The sequence below is a fragment of the Bison bison genome, unplaced genomic scaffold (genome assembly GCF_000754665.1).
Source record: "Bison bison bison isolate TAMUID 2011002044 unplaced genomic scaffold, Bison_UMD1.0 scf7180017864440, whole genome shotgun sequence".
In the NCBI taxonomy this organism is placed as follows: Eukaryota; Metazoa; Chordata; class Mammalia; order Artiodactyla; family Bovidae; genus Bison; species Bison bison.
Window position 1 is genome coordinate 2,971,273 of NW_011495002.1, and position 14,521 is coordinate 2,985,793.

Consider the following 14,521-nt stretch of genomic DNA (forward strand, 5'->3'; position numbering starts at 1 on the left):
GAGAAGACTCTTGAGAGTCCCGTGGACTGCAAGGAGATCCAACCAGTGCATTCTAAAGGAGATCAGTCCTGGGTGTTCTTTGGAAGGAATGATGCTAAAGCTGAAACTCCAGTACTTTGGCCACCTCATGTGAAGAGTTGACTCATTGGAAAAGACTCTGATGCTGGGAGGGATTAGGGGCAGGAGGAGAAGGGGACAACAGAGAATGAGATGGCTGGATGGCTTCACCGACTCGATGGACGTGAGTCTGAGTGAACTCCAGGAGTTGGTGATGGACAGGAAGGCCTGACGTGCTGCAATTCATGAGGTCGCAAAGAGTCGGACACGACTGAGTGACTGAACTGAACTGAACTAGGTGGTCTTTGGTATATTCACAAGGCTGTACAACATCTCCACTACCTAATTCTAGAACATTTTCATCACCCAAAAGGAAACATATTAATTACCAGTCACCCACCAGTCCCTCTTCCCAGCCCCTGGCAATCACTCATCTAATTTCCTTCCACATGGATTTGTCTGTTTTGGACATTTCATGTAAATGGAGTCACACAATGAGTGGACTTGTGTGTTTGGCTTCCTGCCCTCAGCATATCATGTTCAAGGTTTATCCATATTATAGCAAGTGTCAGTGTTTCTATAGCCCAGTGATATTCCATTGCATAGATGTAGCACACTTTATCCAGTCAGAAGCTGACACAGTTAAATACTTTTGCATGGACTCAAAATAACACTCAGAGCATCTACAGGTGTGAACATACCATCAGAAGTGTCTGTCTGTGGAGTGTATCCTTCTGAGAGGTTGAAGGTCCCATTGTCCGTCCAGGAGACCTCAGACACATCGGTGTCAGACACAGACAATTCTTTGGCAGCAGTGGTGAGGCTAATCTGTATTAATATAAATGCCAGTGACACATTTCAAACTTCTATGGGATGTCTTTCTAAAAATCCAACTAACACCAAAAATGTCAGAATAGTAAGAACCAGATGAGTATTTTCCTTTTAATAGTTCAATCATTTTAGAGAAATAGGAGAAGTTGTATTAATGGAATTTAGAAAGATGGTAACGATAACCCTCTATGTGAGACAGCAAAAGAGACACAGATGTATAGAACAGTCTTTTGGACTCTGTGGGAGAGGGAGTGGGTGGGATGATTTGGGAGAATGGCATTGAAACATGTATAATATCATATAAGAAATGAACCGCCAGTCCAGGTTTGATGCATGATACAGGATGCTCAGGGCTGGTGCACTGGGATGACCCAGAGGGATGGTATGGGGAGGGAGGTGGGAGGGGGAGTTCAGGATGGGGAACACGTGTACACCCATGGCAGATTCATGTTGATGTATGGCAAAACCAATACAATATTATAAAGTAATTCGCCTCTAATTAAAATAAATAAATTTAAATTTTTTAAAAAAAGGAAAATCATTCCAGTTTTGGTACAAGTAGATACACTGACAGGCAAACAACACAGGAACGAATTGAAAACTGAACAAAAAATACCTTAGGACAAAGAGCTGAAAAGTCTAATTCACTGTCATCTTTGTGACTTTTTTCTTTATCTGCTTCTGTTGAGAAAAAATTTGGAAGCTTTCAGTTTCCTGGCCAGCTCAGACAGAGTGTATTTTATCCATTATATATCCTGATCCCCCAATCCTCATGTCCTTCAATGTCTCCATGTAATTAAATGTTTGCATATAACGAGCTTCACATATTTGCAAGTGTTTGGTTTCCGAGGGAAATGGTCCATACCAGTGGCTCTCACAGCGTGGCCCCTGGACCACAGCAGTAACAGCAGCACTGGGAATCTTTTAGCAATACAAATTCCCAGGCCCTCCCTCAGACCAACTCAATCAGACACTAACTTTAAGACGCTCTCGAGATCCATCTGGTGCTTGCTCTAGTTGAGAATCTATAAGGTCAGAGGCCAAGTTAAAATGTGAAAAAGGATCGCACTGGCCTTCCCTCTATTTTCTTTTTCCATGGCTCCCACTCTCTGCCCTACCTGCATCATTCGTTATTTGCAAGCACCTACCCCAAAAGCAAACAGTGTCGAGAAAGGAAACAATAAATAGCAAATGTAGACCTCCGGAGTCTTTCCTCTTTCCCCTGATAGTTTGGACTAAAAAGCCACTTTAGTATGTGTGTGAGAAAAGAGTAATAAACGCTTAAGTAGGAAAAAGCTATGTTACTTTGTGGGGGGAATCTGCTTCCGTAATAATATGTAGTTAATGGCTAAAACACCCTAAAATGCATTCAAAGTGATCTCATAATACAGAGCCAGCAATGCCTCCTTTCAGGTGTGGAATCTAAAATCCAAACGTTACCTACCAGATCTCTCACGTTTCTTCTGGTTAATATATTCTCTGATTCCAAAATCTAGTTTCAGGAGACATGACTTGATTTTGCTGTATATTTTTTGTCCAATATCATTACACTTGAACAGTGGACACAAAAATGCACACAGCACTGAAAGATAAGGAGGAAGAGAGGTTAGGGGAAATGCCCTTGCTTTCCAACTACCTATTAGTATTTCACAAAATTGTTTCAGTTCCTTTACGGACAAACTGGAGTTTTTTCCCTTGGGGAAATGCCTCTGTGAGATAAGTTCATAATTTCATTCTTCTCCTTGTAATGAAAACATTTTCTCCTACACATACACACACACTCACACACACCCCATGATCACTGTTCTCAAAGACTTGAAATTAGATAACCCATCCACTCAACCCTCTTACACTCAAAAGTCATACAAAGGTTACATGCTTCTCATACAACAGTCCTGGATGAAAATATCAACTCTACTTATTTGTTAAATGACATTTCTCCATAGAAAAGTTATCACTATCCATTAGCCTCTCATCAGTCATATTAGGATAACACCACCATCTCTGGGGGTTGCTGTGAAGAATAACTGAGATGAATACAGACCATCTGAATAATGCCTGGCCCATATTTAGACACTCTTTCCCTGGCTCTCTTCTCCTTTCTCTCTTAAACAAGGCAGCTCAAGGGCTGAAACATTCTACATGAGTTATACCTGGGAGAATGAATTTGAGCCCTGACCATCTGCCTTCCCTTGTGGCTCAGTTGGTAAAGAATCCACCTGCAATGAGGGAGACCTGGGTTCGATCCCTGGGTTGAGAAGATCCCCTAGAGAAGGGAAAGGCTACCCACTCTAGTATTCTGGCCTGGAGAATTCCACGGACTATACAGTCCATGGGGTCGCAAAGAGTCGGACATGAGTAAGTGACCTTCACTTCACTTCATCTGCCTTTTGTGCTAGGCTTTAGGAATATGAAAAGAAATGAAGATCAACGCAGTATGCCCTAATCAACATTGCATGCCCTCATGTTTATTTCTTTGCAGTTGTCAGGACACATGCCCATTTACCTTTTTTAAATAGGAGTTGTGAACTCAAATATCTTTAGAAGCTGAGAAGGTATATGTAAAATGTAAAGGCTGGTGCAAGAAAAATAGGGAAATAAGAAGGTTAGTTTAGTGGAGAGTTGCTGCCCCATTTAAAAAGGTGGCAGGGCCAGAATGTCACATTTTTCAGGAAAAGCATGAAGGCACAACTTCTTTACAGCACTTTCGAGTTATAGTTGATATATGATAAATTGCATACATTTAAAGTGTACAGTTTGAAAAGTTTTGACACATGCATATAACTAAGAAATTATCATTATGACAAATAAGGAACATGCCTGCCAGCCCCTAAAGTTTCCTCCTGTTTCTCTTAGCCCTTCCTCTCTCCTGCCTTTCCCCGCCCCACCCACCCCATCCCCAGAGAATCACTTCTGTGTGTTGTCACTAAAGATTACTGTGAATTATATATAAATGGAATCCTATGGTGCGTAGTCTGTTTTTTAACCTGGCTTCTCCCACTCAACTAATTACTTTTATATTTATCCAGATCTTTGCATATATCAATTGTTTAGTGTTGAGTAGTAATCCACTGTATGGATATATCACAATTTGTTTGCCCATTTATCTGTTGATGGACATATGAATTATCTTCTGATTTCGGCTACTACAGATAAAGTGAAAGTCGCGCAGTCATGTCCGACTCTTCGCAACCCCATGGACTATACAGTCCATGGAGTGCTCTAGGCCAGAATACTGGAGTGAGTAGACTACAGATAAAGCCTCTATGAACATCTGTGCACACGTCTTTGTGAAGGTGTATGCTATCATTTCTCTTGGGTAAATAAATACCTTGCTTTGAAATGGCTGGGTCATTTGGAAAACTGCCAAATTGTTAGCCAGAGTGGCTGCGCCATTTTACTGATCCATGAGAACTCTAATTGTTCCATATCCTGCCTAATACTTGATACAGTCAGTAGTTTTAATTTCCGCCACTTTGGTGGGGGTATAATGATGTCTCATTGTGCTTTAAAAAAAAAAATTCTACTTCTTTATTATTTTTGGCTGTGTTGGGTCTTCTCTGTAGCTGCGGTGAGCAGGGGCTCCTCTCCACTTGCTGGGCAAGGGCTTCTCATTGCTGTGGCTTCTCCTGTCGTGGAGCATGGCCTGCAGGGTGTGTGGGCTTCAGCAGCTGGAGCACGTGGGCTCAGTAGCTGTGGCTCCCGGGTTCCAGAACACAGACTCAATAGTTGTGGTGCGTGGGCTGAGCTGCTCCAAGGCATGTGGCATCTTCCCAGACCAGGGCTCAAATCCATGTTTCCTGCTTTTGGCAGGGGGATTCTTCACTACTGAGCCACCCAGGGACGTCCTCATTGTGCCTTTAATTACATTTGAGCTGCCAATCATGCACAATGGCAAAGGAATTAATGTGTTTGGGCGAAAGGAATTAATGTGTTTGGGCGAAAGGAATTAATGTGTTTGGGTTGGGGAGTGGAGAGTATAACTTTATTGTTTTATTGACATAATTTAAAATAAAATGAGTTGCTTACAATCTTGCTTTTTGACAGTGATTTGTACAGTTGTGGAAAAGCAACATGTCTCTAGAAAAAGAAGAAACTTTGAAGAGCAGAAAATTAAATAGTCAACTTGATTTATAATCAAGAACTCATACCCGCTCTTCTAAGCTATGGAAGTTCTTAATAGACCATTAAATAACATCGTATGTGTTGTATCAATTAGCTGAATGTTCTATATACTTACACAGTAGATAGCTGAGTATAACCCCAGGAATGTAACTTCCCAAGATGGTAAAAAAGGTGCACACGCTGCAGACCAGGAGACAAAACTAGAAGTAACAGAAGTAATGGGACAGTTACTCACTCACTCATAACACCAAGACACTTCAGAGCACAGGATACACACACACTTATTGATCTATGTGTCATCTATCATGTTATGGCAAACGTTCTTCAAACACTGTTCTCTGCACTTAGATCTAATAACTGCTGTATTCAATGAGCCTTAATCCACTTTCACATTTAATAATAATCATTTTGAAGGTTCCAGAAGTTAATTTCTGGCACAGAGAACATCTCCCGTTAATCGGCTACGTTACTAAATGCAAGAGACCTGAAGAGTAGTATGTGCCTGGAAACTTCTTTCACTCATGGTCACTCTCTGAAAACAATGCAGTCCAGGAATGAAATCTGTAAGTTCAAACTACACCTGTAAGTCCATGGAAATCCATAAATCCAGCAAAACGAGTTAGAGAAATTAGAGGTATTTACATAAACATAACAGCAATTTACCCAGGTGGTAAGCAATTGTGATTGTAGATTACTAGTAGATCGTAGGATAAATCTACTGGCCATTACTATCCTCCTTTCTAACCACCTGCTCCTCAAACCAACTCCACTCCTAGGTCACCTGGAAACCAACGACGAGTAAAACTAAATTCCTATGGCAAAATTCAGTTATTTTCTTTCTGTCAGTTGTGGCCAAAAGAATCTTGGTTGTTTTAGGAAATTAAAACATCAAGACAGAAAAATTGTCCCATAAAGTCTTCACTTCTTTCCCATACTCTATTCTTTAAACTATCTTACTCCTTTGCTTTACATTATGGTACTAAATTTCACTGATAAGCCAAGAAAATTCATTAAGGGAATTTCAAAATAAGTCATGAGGACAGCATATACAATTCTGATCAATAACTGATAAAGGGAAACAGAAAGGGGATCTAAAATTCAGATTAATTTTGATTTTTCACTCTTGGCACAGGGTTAACAAATTCACTGCCGCTGCCGCTAAGTCACTTCAGTTGTGTCCAACTCTGTGCGACCCCATAGACAACAGCCCACCAGGCTCCCCCGTCGCTGGGATTCTCCAGGCAAGAACACTGGAGTGGGTTGCCATTTCCTTCTCCAGTGCATGAAAGTGAAAAGTGAAAGTGAAGTCGCTCAGTCGTGTCTGACTCTTGGCGACTCCATGGACTGCAGCCTACCAGGCTCCTTCATCTGTGGGATTTTCCAGGCAAGAGTACTGGAGTGGGGTGCCATTGCCTTCTCCGAACAAATTCACTAGTCAAAAGGAAAACAGATGAAACTGTGGGAACAAAATTAAGAGTTGTTTCTCAAGTATCAGAGGTCCTTGAAGAATATGGAGCTCTATTTGCAAAACGGAAGGGGAAAGACCATAAAAGTTAAAAGAACAAATAAAGGCATTACTATATACAGAATTCAGTTCTGCAAAGGGATTTCATATTATCCACTAAATCTGTATTAAGAGCATCATCATCTTAGGCTAACTGACTTGGGGCACATTAGTGTAACCCAATGCAAAAGTTTAAGTTCAGAATCTTCTGACAATGTGTTTAATCATCTCAGTAAAGGAAGCAACAAAAGCATGACTTATTCCACCCCCACCACCATATTGGTATCTATTCTAAAAACTGCCTTCAGTGATTAAAATGATTTATCCATATATAATGTTGCAATGTTAGTATGCTCAAAATGTGTCCAAGTATAGTTCTACTCTTCATTGAAGGTTAGATTTCCTGTAAGAGAGGGATTTTAAATGAGGACATTCCTAGGTCCTTCCTTCCAATGACAGGGGGATGTTCAAGAAACCTGACTACAGCCCTGGAAGGGGAGGGTCTACTGATGGTGCCCGACCTCACCCATGGTGTCAGGATACAGCGGGAGCTGCTTCTACACATAGAAACACTCCAGTGTGCATTTCTCCATGAAGCCCCTTCAAACCACTCTTGACTCTGCTCCTCATGGGTTTTCATCTTCATTGGAAAAATACTCATTCCATTCATATGATCACTATGGATGTTTCTGCCAAAGGTTTCCTTTCTTAAGTAAATCATACAAGAATCTTCACTTGTTAGACTGAAAGTGAGATTCAGTTACCTCCAAAAGCATCCTCAAAGGGCTATGTGTTCATTCTATCTCCCTTTGACTTGAGAACCAGTCTGCTGCTGCTGCTGCTGCTGCTGCTAAGTCGCTTCAGTCGTGTTCGATTCTGTGCGACCCTATAGACAGCAGCCCACCAGGCTCTGCCATCCCTGGGATTCTCCAGGCAAGAACACTGGAGTGGGTTGCCATTTCCTTCTCCAATGCATGAAAGTGAAAAGTGAAAGTGAAGTCGTTCAGTCGTGTCTGACTCTTAGCAACCCTGTGAACTACAGCCCACCAGGCTCCTCCGTCCATGGGATTTTCCAGGCAAGAGTACTGGAGTGGGGTGCCATTGTCTTCTCCCAGTCTAGATTAACATAAACTGAAATTCTTTTTTTAATTAGTTAATGTTTAATTCAATGATAATTGCTTTACAATGTCGTGTTGGTTTCTGCCATACATTAATGTGAATCAGCCATAGGTATACGTATGTCCCCTCCCTTCTGAACCTTCCTCCCACCTCTCATCCCATTCTACTCCTCTAGGTTGTCACAGAGCCCCGAACACATTTTTATCTTTGGTCTCACTGAGTGAGAAGACAAATCATCATTCATTTTATTTTAGCTAATAAGCTACATAGATATTGATAAAATAGAAATCCAATTCCAACTAAATTATAAGGTTGAGGACTTTCTAGTGCTAACACACTAACATTTCCAGACCTTGCTAATATCAGTTTTTATGGCACAGTTCCCAGTATGTTACATTCAGAGTTGGAAAACTTTTACAAGCTGATGAAATAGGTTAATTCATTTGTTTCCAAGTTTATTGCACATCTTAAAGCACACACATCATTCTCCTTCCCTGGAAAACTTGCCTTGCCAGGGCTCTGCTGTTTAAACACAGACATTTCTTGAAGAAATATGCTGAAATTCATCCATGATTCTGCAAGACAGTGGCTGAACCCGGGTCTTTCATCCGGTTTAGAATTGATAACTTCCCAGCTAAAGAGAGAAAAAGAAAACAAAACTTTTAACTGAACTTTGGATAATTCACTCAATAGTCACTGCTTCAGCACATATTCATTCAGCACCTCCTAGTGACTACACTCTCTGGAAAAGCCATATAAATTCAGAGATGAACAAGTCAGATAGCTGTCCAAGGATGTTCACAGGCCAAGGGCAGCACGGAACTCCACGATTATCTGGTCACAACAAAGGAAAAGCATAGGGTGGAGGCGCTGGGGCATCTTTGAAGATGTCACTTTTACGGTGCAGTCTGCATTTACACTATTTCCTATAAGGGCTTGGAAGGGTTCCAGACAAAACAGAACAGTGTACAGCGTGTGCAAGAGGCACTGGTGTGAGATGGAGCTGAAGCACCATTGAGCCTGGTGCGGCTGCAGCAGAGCGAACCAGAGAATAACATTGCAGGGAGCTGGGACGACGGGAAGAGACCTTGTGGGATTCTTAGGAATGTTTTAAACCTTAGGGATACAGAAGCCACAGCACCTTGAAAGAAACCTTGGCATAAATCTTATCATCCTCAACATCAACACCAATATTGCATTTTCAGTACACCCTTGATCCTTGCACAATGCTGCACTGAATCCATGTATGTACAATTTATTGTTGCCCCTTCATGTTGGTCATTCCCCTGCATCCAAGGGTTTAGCCGACAACAGACCCTGTATATTTACTATTGAGAAATATCCACTCTAAGTGGATGCACACAGTTCAAACCTGGGTTGTTCAAGGGTCAGTGGTACTCCATGTTGGTCAACTCAGTAGAAAACTGTTAAGCTCAACAAGATCTCTCAATACCCCATATTTTTCTAGAGTATCTTTTCTCAATCATCATCAGAAAACATGCTGAATGTGGTGTACATGCCAGGCACGTACTGTGGGTCCCCGTCTTCATTTTTTCTACAGGAACTAAAAACTGTTCACAACTGCTCCAGGAGGGAGACATAGAGACACTGGGCATTTCTTACAGTTACAAAGCCATCAAGTTCAAATGCCACTCTTAAAATCCTATCTTATCACATAAATATACCAAACAAGATCTACCAAGGGCCCCCCAATTCAATCATCTCATAGATAATTTTAAACAAACGTGTCCATAGAGGACACACTGTTAGTGAGGTGTCCTCTGAGCTGTGACTGCAAGGGTGCCAGAGTGAGACTGATCTCTAGATTGGACTCCAGTAGCCCTGGTGGCTCAGACGGTGAAGAGCCTGCCTGCAGGGCAGGAGACCCAGGTTCGATCCCTAGGTGGGGAAGATACCCTGGAGAAGGGAATGGCAACCCACTCCAGTATTCTTGCCGGGAGAATCCCATGACAGAGGAGCCTGGAGGGCTACATTCCATGGGTGGCAAAGAGTCGGACGCGACTGAACGACTAACACTTCCACACACTTTCACTTTCAGTTCAGTTGTTCCGTTGAGTCTGACTCTCTGCGACCCCATGGACTGCAGCCCTCCAGGATTCCCTGTGCATCACCACCTCCCGGATATTGCTCAAACTCATGTCCATCCCATCGAGTCCGTGATGCCATCCAACCACTTCATCCTCTGTCGTCCCCTTCTTCTCCTGCCTTCAACTCAGCCCTACGACAAATCAAAGCCACTTTGGCCCTTAGATGCTGAACTACTCAGAAATTGTTTCTTTTTAATAAATTTTCAAATCAACACCATGACAACTACAATCAATACAATTTCCCTTTTTAGTATAAATTTTAAGCTAATTTAAGTGAGTTCAACAGCATTAAAAAAGCAAAAAAAAAAAGTCTTGTCCTTCCTCTTTGCTCTGTCAGCCTCAACCAAAGCTCTGCCAGACAGTCACTGAGCCTCCAGCGTTCAGGCTGATGCTACTCCATGAGGTAGACATTTGCCAAATGATGTCCCAACTATTGTAAGAAATGAACTTTTGGGGACGTTTAGCTATCAGTTTATGTATTCATAAACACTACCCACTCGTGACTCACTGAGCAAGCCTGTTGACACTGGTGACCAAGTCTAGCACTAGGTCTGCATATCCTATGAATGATTCCAGACCTATTAAAAGAAACAGTAAGTGCATGGCTAGGAGGTCACTATCTGTAACAAAACCTTGCCAGTGTATTAACTTAATGGGAAATGACTTTGTACAGGGGAGTAAAAACTGAACTGGCTACTAACCTATGGTTTCTTTTCTACAACAACATAGGCCTGTTAACAAATTGCCAAGGGTAGGCTCCTCTGCGGCTGGCTCAGTGCATGACATACTGGGTTGGCCAGAAAGTTCATTTGGGGTAACATCTTATGGAAAAACCCCAACAAAAATTTTGGCTAACCTAATAAAGATTTTAATTTCTACTCTCTAGGCCTAGTAAGTAGTATATGAGCATTTGGTTAAATTGACTGGCAAATACAATTCTAACAAAAATCTATGAAAAACATAATGGAACTAATTTGATTATTATTATTTTAATGATTACAATGGAATGAGTGAACATTTTGTATTTTGAAGCAAATTTAAGATATACTTCCATTAGGATAATGAACAAATAAAGTGAGCTGTGTTCAGAAATGAAAGACGGAATGGAAATAAAGGAATACAAGTTCCAAGTTTGTACATGAACCTTGGGATCGTAATATTGAGGGAAAAAATTCACAGAAGAATACACACAACATAATTACATTTTTATAAAGCTCAAAATCACATTAAGCTAACAGTTCTTTAAGCAAGGAAACATTAAAAACAGAAAAAAACAAAATTCAGGAGAGCAGTTACCTCAGATGAGAGTATGTAAGGAATAAGACTTAAGATGGCAATTCTTGAATATCCTTATGTTATATATCTTAATTCAAGTGCTGGATACACAAGAATGATGTATCAATATTACTGTTCTTAAAGCTGTATACATGTACACATTCACACCCTTGATTTAAAACTCCTTGATTGTTGTTGCTTTTCAGTCACTCAGTTGTGTCCGACGCTCTGCGACCCCAGGGACTGCAGCATGGCCAGGCTTCCCTGTCCTTCACCGTTTCCTGGAGCTTGCTCAAACTCATGTCCGTAGAGTCAGTGATGTCATCCAACCATCTCATCCTCTGTCGTCCCCTTCTCCTCCCACCTTCAATCTTTCCCAGCATCAGGGTCTTTTCTAGTGAGTCGGCTCTTCACATCAGGTAGCCAAAGGATTGGAGCTTCACCTTCACCATCAGTCCTTCTAATGAATATTCAGTATTGATTTCCTTTAGGATTGACTGGTTTGATCTCCTTGCAGTCCAAGGGACTCTCAAGAGTCTTTGACAACACCACAGTTCAAAAGCATCAATTCTTCGGTGTTCAGCCTTCTTTATGGTCCAAATCTCATATCCATACATGACTACTGGAAAAAGCATAGCTTTGACTATATGGACCTTTGTTGGCAAAGTGATGTCTCTGCTTTTTAATACGCTGTCTAGGTTGGTCATAAGTTTTCTTCCAAGGAGCAAGCGTCTTTTAATTCTGTGGCTTCAGTCACCATTTGCAGTGATTTTTGATGCCTAAGTGTATATTCTTTCTTTTAATTAAATCAGTAACATTCTTACACGAGTATATCCCACTTCACATCTTATAGTCAAAATACAAATGTTACCTCCTGTGACAGTACTTTGGGACAACAAATTCCACTGGTTACTTATCTTTATTTTTAACAAAGTCCCCTTAGGGAGTTCGCTCATGGGCTAGTGGTTAGGACTCAGTGCTTTCACTGCCATGGCCAGGATTCAGTGTCTATGTGGGGAACTAAAATACTTGAGGCTTATCAAAGCATCTTTTCAAATGCCTTAAACTATTCTAATGATACCTGCATTACTGTAAAAATCACAAACAGAAATGAGAAATTCTTTGTGTAAATCATGAAAATATCATCTAACCAAACAGGTTTGGGAAAGAGTATAAATGTCTGAGATAAAAAAAAATGTATAGATTATCCTGAATAAAATTTAATGGAAATATGATTTAAGAAGAAAATGGGAATTCAAGGGCCAAGAAGAGATGTCACTGTACATGTACACTCTAAATAAAACATGCACCCAGCAGAGTTACTTTCTGGGAGTTTCATGATACTTTTAAATTGTCCAGCGGCTAATTCTGAGGACCAGTGGGCTATATATTTCTACTGTCTTCCATTATATATAGTCTACCGGTAACTGACATCACCACAGTTCTATTTAGGTAATTCAGTTACATAATATATTTGAATAATACAGTTATGTAATTTAAAATGAGATGGGACACTTGATGGCACCTTTTCAAATTCCCTTCTTTTATAAATGGGGAAAGGGAGATCCCTATTTTCTCAGCTAGTTCAGGGCAGAGCCTGATTTCCTACAGTTCTCTTCCCTTTAAAACATGTGCCCTCTTCAAGGGAAGAATCCGTTCAATGACATCTTGGAAGAGGTCATGAATTATAATTTAGAACAAGAAGAACATAAGCTGATCAACCTCACTCCTTCAGAGTCAGGGCAAATGAGGTGTGACCAAGACCAACAGGGCATCATTAGGACCAACTCTTTACAGAAAGAAAAGAGTACTTCCTGTTCAGAATCCAAATATTCATCAGAACGTAAGATTCATGCTTGATGGACGGTTGACAATACAGGTTACAGCTGCACATACATACACACATGTGTGGGTGCACACAGGCTCTGAGTTGCTCCATAAAGAAACTCTAGGTTTTCCTAGAGAGCCTTGTCTGGAAAACGCATAACCAGAGAAAGGATCTCCTGTGAATACTGGACGATGCTAGGGAGACAGATCTTTTACATGGCATGTGGCTCTCTTCCCACCATCCCTGGCGCTGAACAACAGGCAACGAAAGACCCAAGCAAGAGAAAAGGAGGCTGAAAAATGGTGTGAATCTTGGCCAAGTTCTTTTTTTTTTTAATCATTAAAAAAATTTTAACTCTTTATTTTGTATTGGGGAATCGCTGATTAACAATGTTCTGATAGTTGTTAATCAGCAACTCAGCCATACATATACATGTATCCATTTTCCCCAAACTCCTCTCCCATCCAGGCTGCCACATAACACTGAGCAGAGTTCCCTGTGCTCTACAGTAGGTCCTTGTTGGTGATCCATTTTCAATATAGCAGCATGTACATATCCATTCCAAACTCCCTAACTACCCCTTACCTCCATCCTTCCCCCCAGCAATGATAAGTTTGTGAGTCTGCTTCTGTTTTGTAAGTTCATTTGTATCATTTCTTTTTAGATTCCACATATAAGGGATGCCATATGATACTTCTGCTTCTCTGTCTGACTCACCAAGTTCTTCGCCAAAGAGTGTTAAGTGTTCTATGACTGATGTTCGCTCAAGAGGAAAAAAAAAAAAGATACCAATGGCTTCAGCATTAATACTCCAGGGCTAAGGATTTTTCCTCCGAAGTTTCAGAGAGAACATGCACTTCCTTTGTTGGTCTACCTTTTTTTCTTTCCTTCTTTCCTCCCTACCTTCACTTGCTTCCTTCCCCCACTAATTTTCTCTCTCTCGAAGGAGTGAATCTTTGGCACACTCCTGCCAGGAGACAAGGACCAAGTGAGAGTCCCTCCGTCATGACCATCAGCCCCAGCTTCCCAGACTCTCCAAGAATCCAGGTCACATGGTTCCTGGAGAAGCCATACCTCCCAGCCTTCCCATCTGTCACCTGGGCTCTGCCCAGGAGTCTGCAGCTGTGCAGAGCTTTCCAAAATGTCCATTTAGTTACATTCTCCTTTTTTAAAAAATTGATTTATATTTTTAGTTGAAGGATAATTACAGTATTGTGTTGGTTTCTGCCATACATCAACACGGATCAGCCACACACTTACGTATGTCCCCTCCCTCTTTAGCCACCCTCCCATCCCCATCCTGCCCCTCTAGATTGTCACGAAGCCCTGGTTTGAGTTCCCAGAGTTATATAGCAAATTACAGTCTCCTTTTTAAGAGAAACTAAAGGGATAGATTTTTGACAAAGAACATGCTCAAGACAAGCAGCTGCTTACTGAAGAACCAACATGATTCCACCAGCCTGAGAAGATCTAAGGGAAATAGCTCCTGAGACAAGCAGCCTCACTTTGTTCCAGAAGGGAGCTCTGGATTCCCAGGAGAAGTTGAAGCCAACATCCCTTCCTTCTGCCTCCATCTCTGTGTGTGTGGGTATATGCTCTCACCATGCACTCAGTCATGTACAACTCTTTTTAACCCCATGGACTGCGGCTTGCCAGGCTCCTCTGTTCACAGGG

The 14,521-nt window shown here is 41.4% G+C and overlaps 1 protein-coding gene across 2 annotated transcripts in view; it reads right to left on the reverse strand.

The window, feature by feature from the left end:
• The window catches only part of FAM134B (family with sequence similarity 134, member B), a 145,223-nt gene that overhangs the window by 4,344 nt on the left and 126,358 nt on the right, over positions 1 to 14,521 (reverse strand). For both annotated transcript variants that reach the window (XM_010858801.1, XM_010858802.1), the window contains 5 exons: positions 8,144 to 8,270; positions 5,129 to 5,213; positions 2,333 to 2,470; positions 1,505 to 1,569; positions 759 to 885 (listed from right to left, as the gene is read on the reverse strand). In XM_010858801.1, coding sequence (XP_010857103.1) covers positions 759 to 885; positions 1,505 to 1,569; positions 2,333 to 2,470; positions 5,129 to 5,213; positions 8,144 to 8,270 — 542 coding nt within the window. The remainder of the gene's footprint in view (positions 1 to 758; positions 886 to 1,504; positions 1,570 to 2,332; positions 2,471 to 5,128; positions 5,214 to 8,143; positions 8,271 to 14,521) is intronic.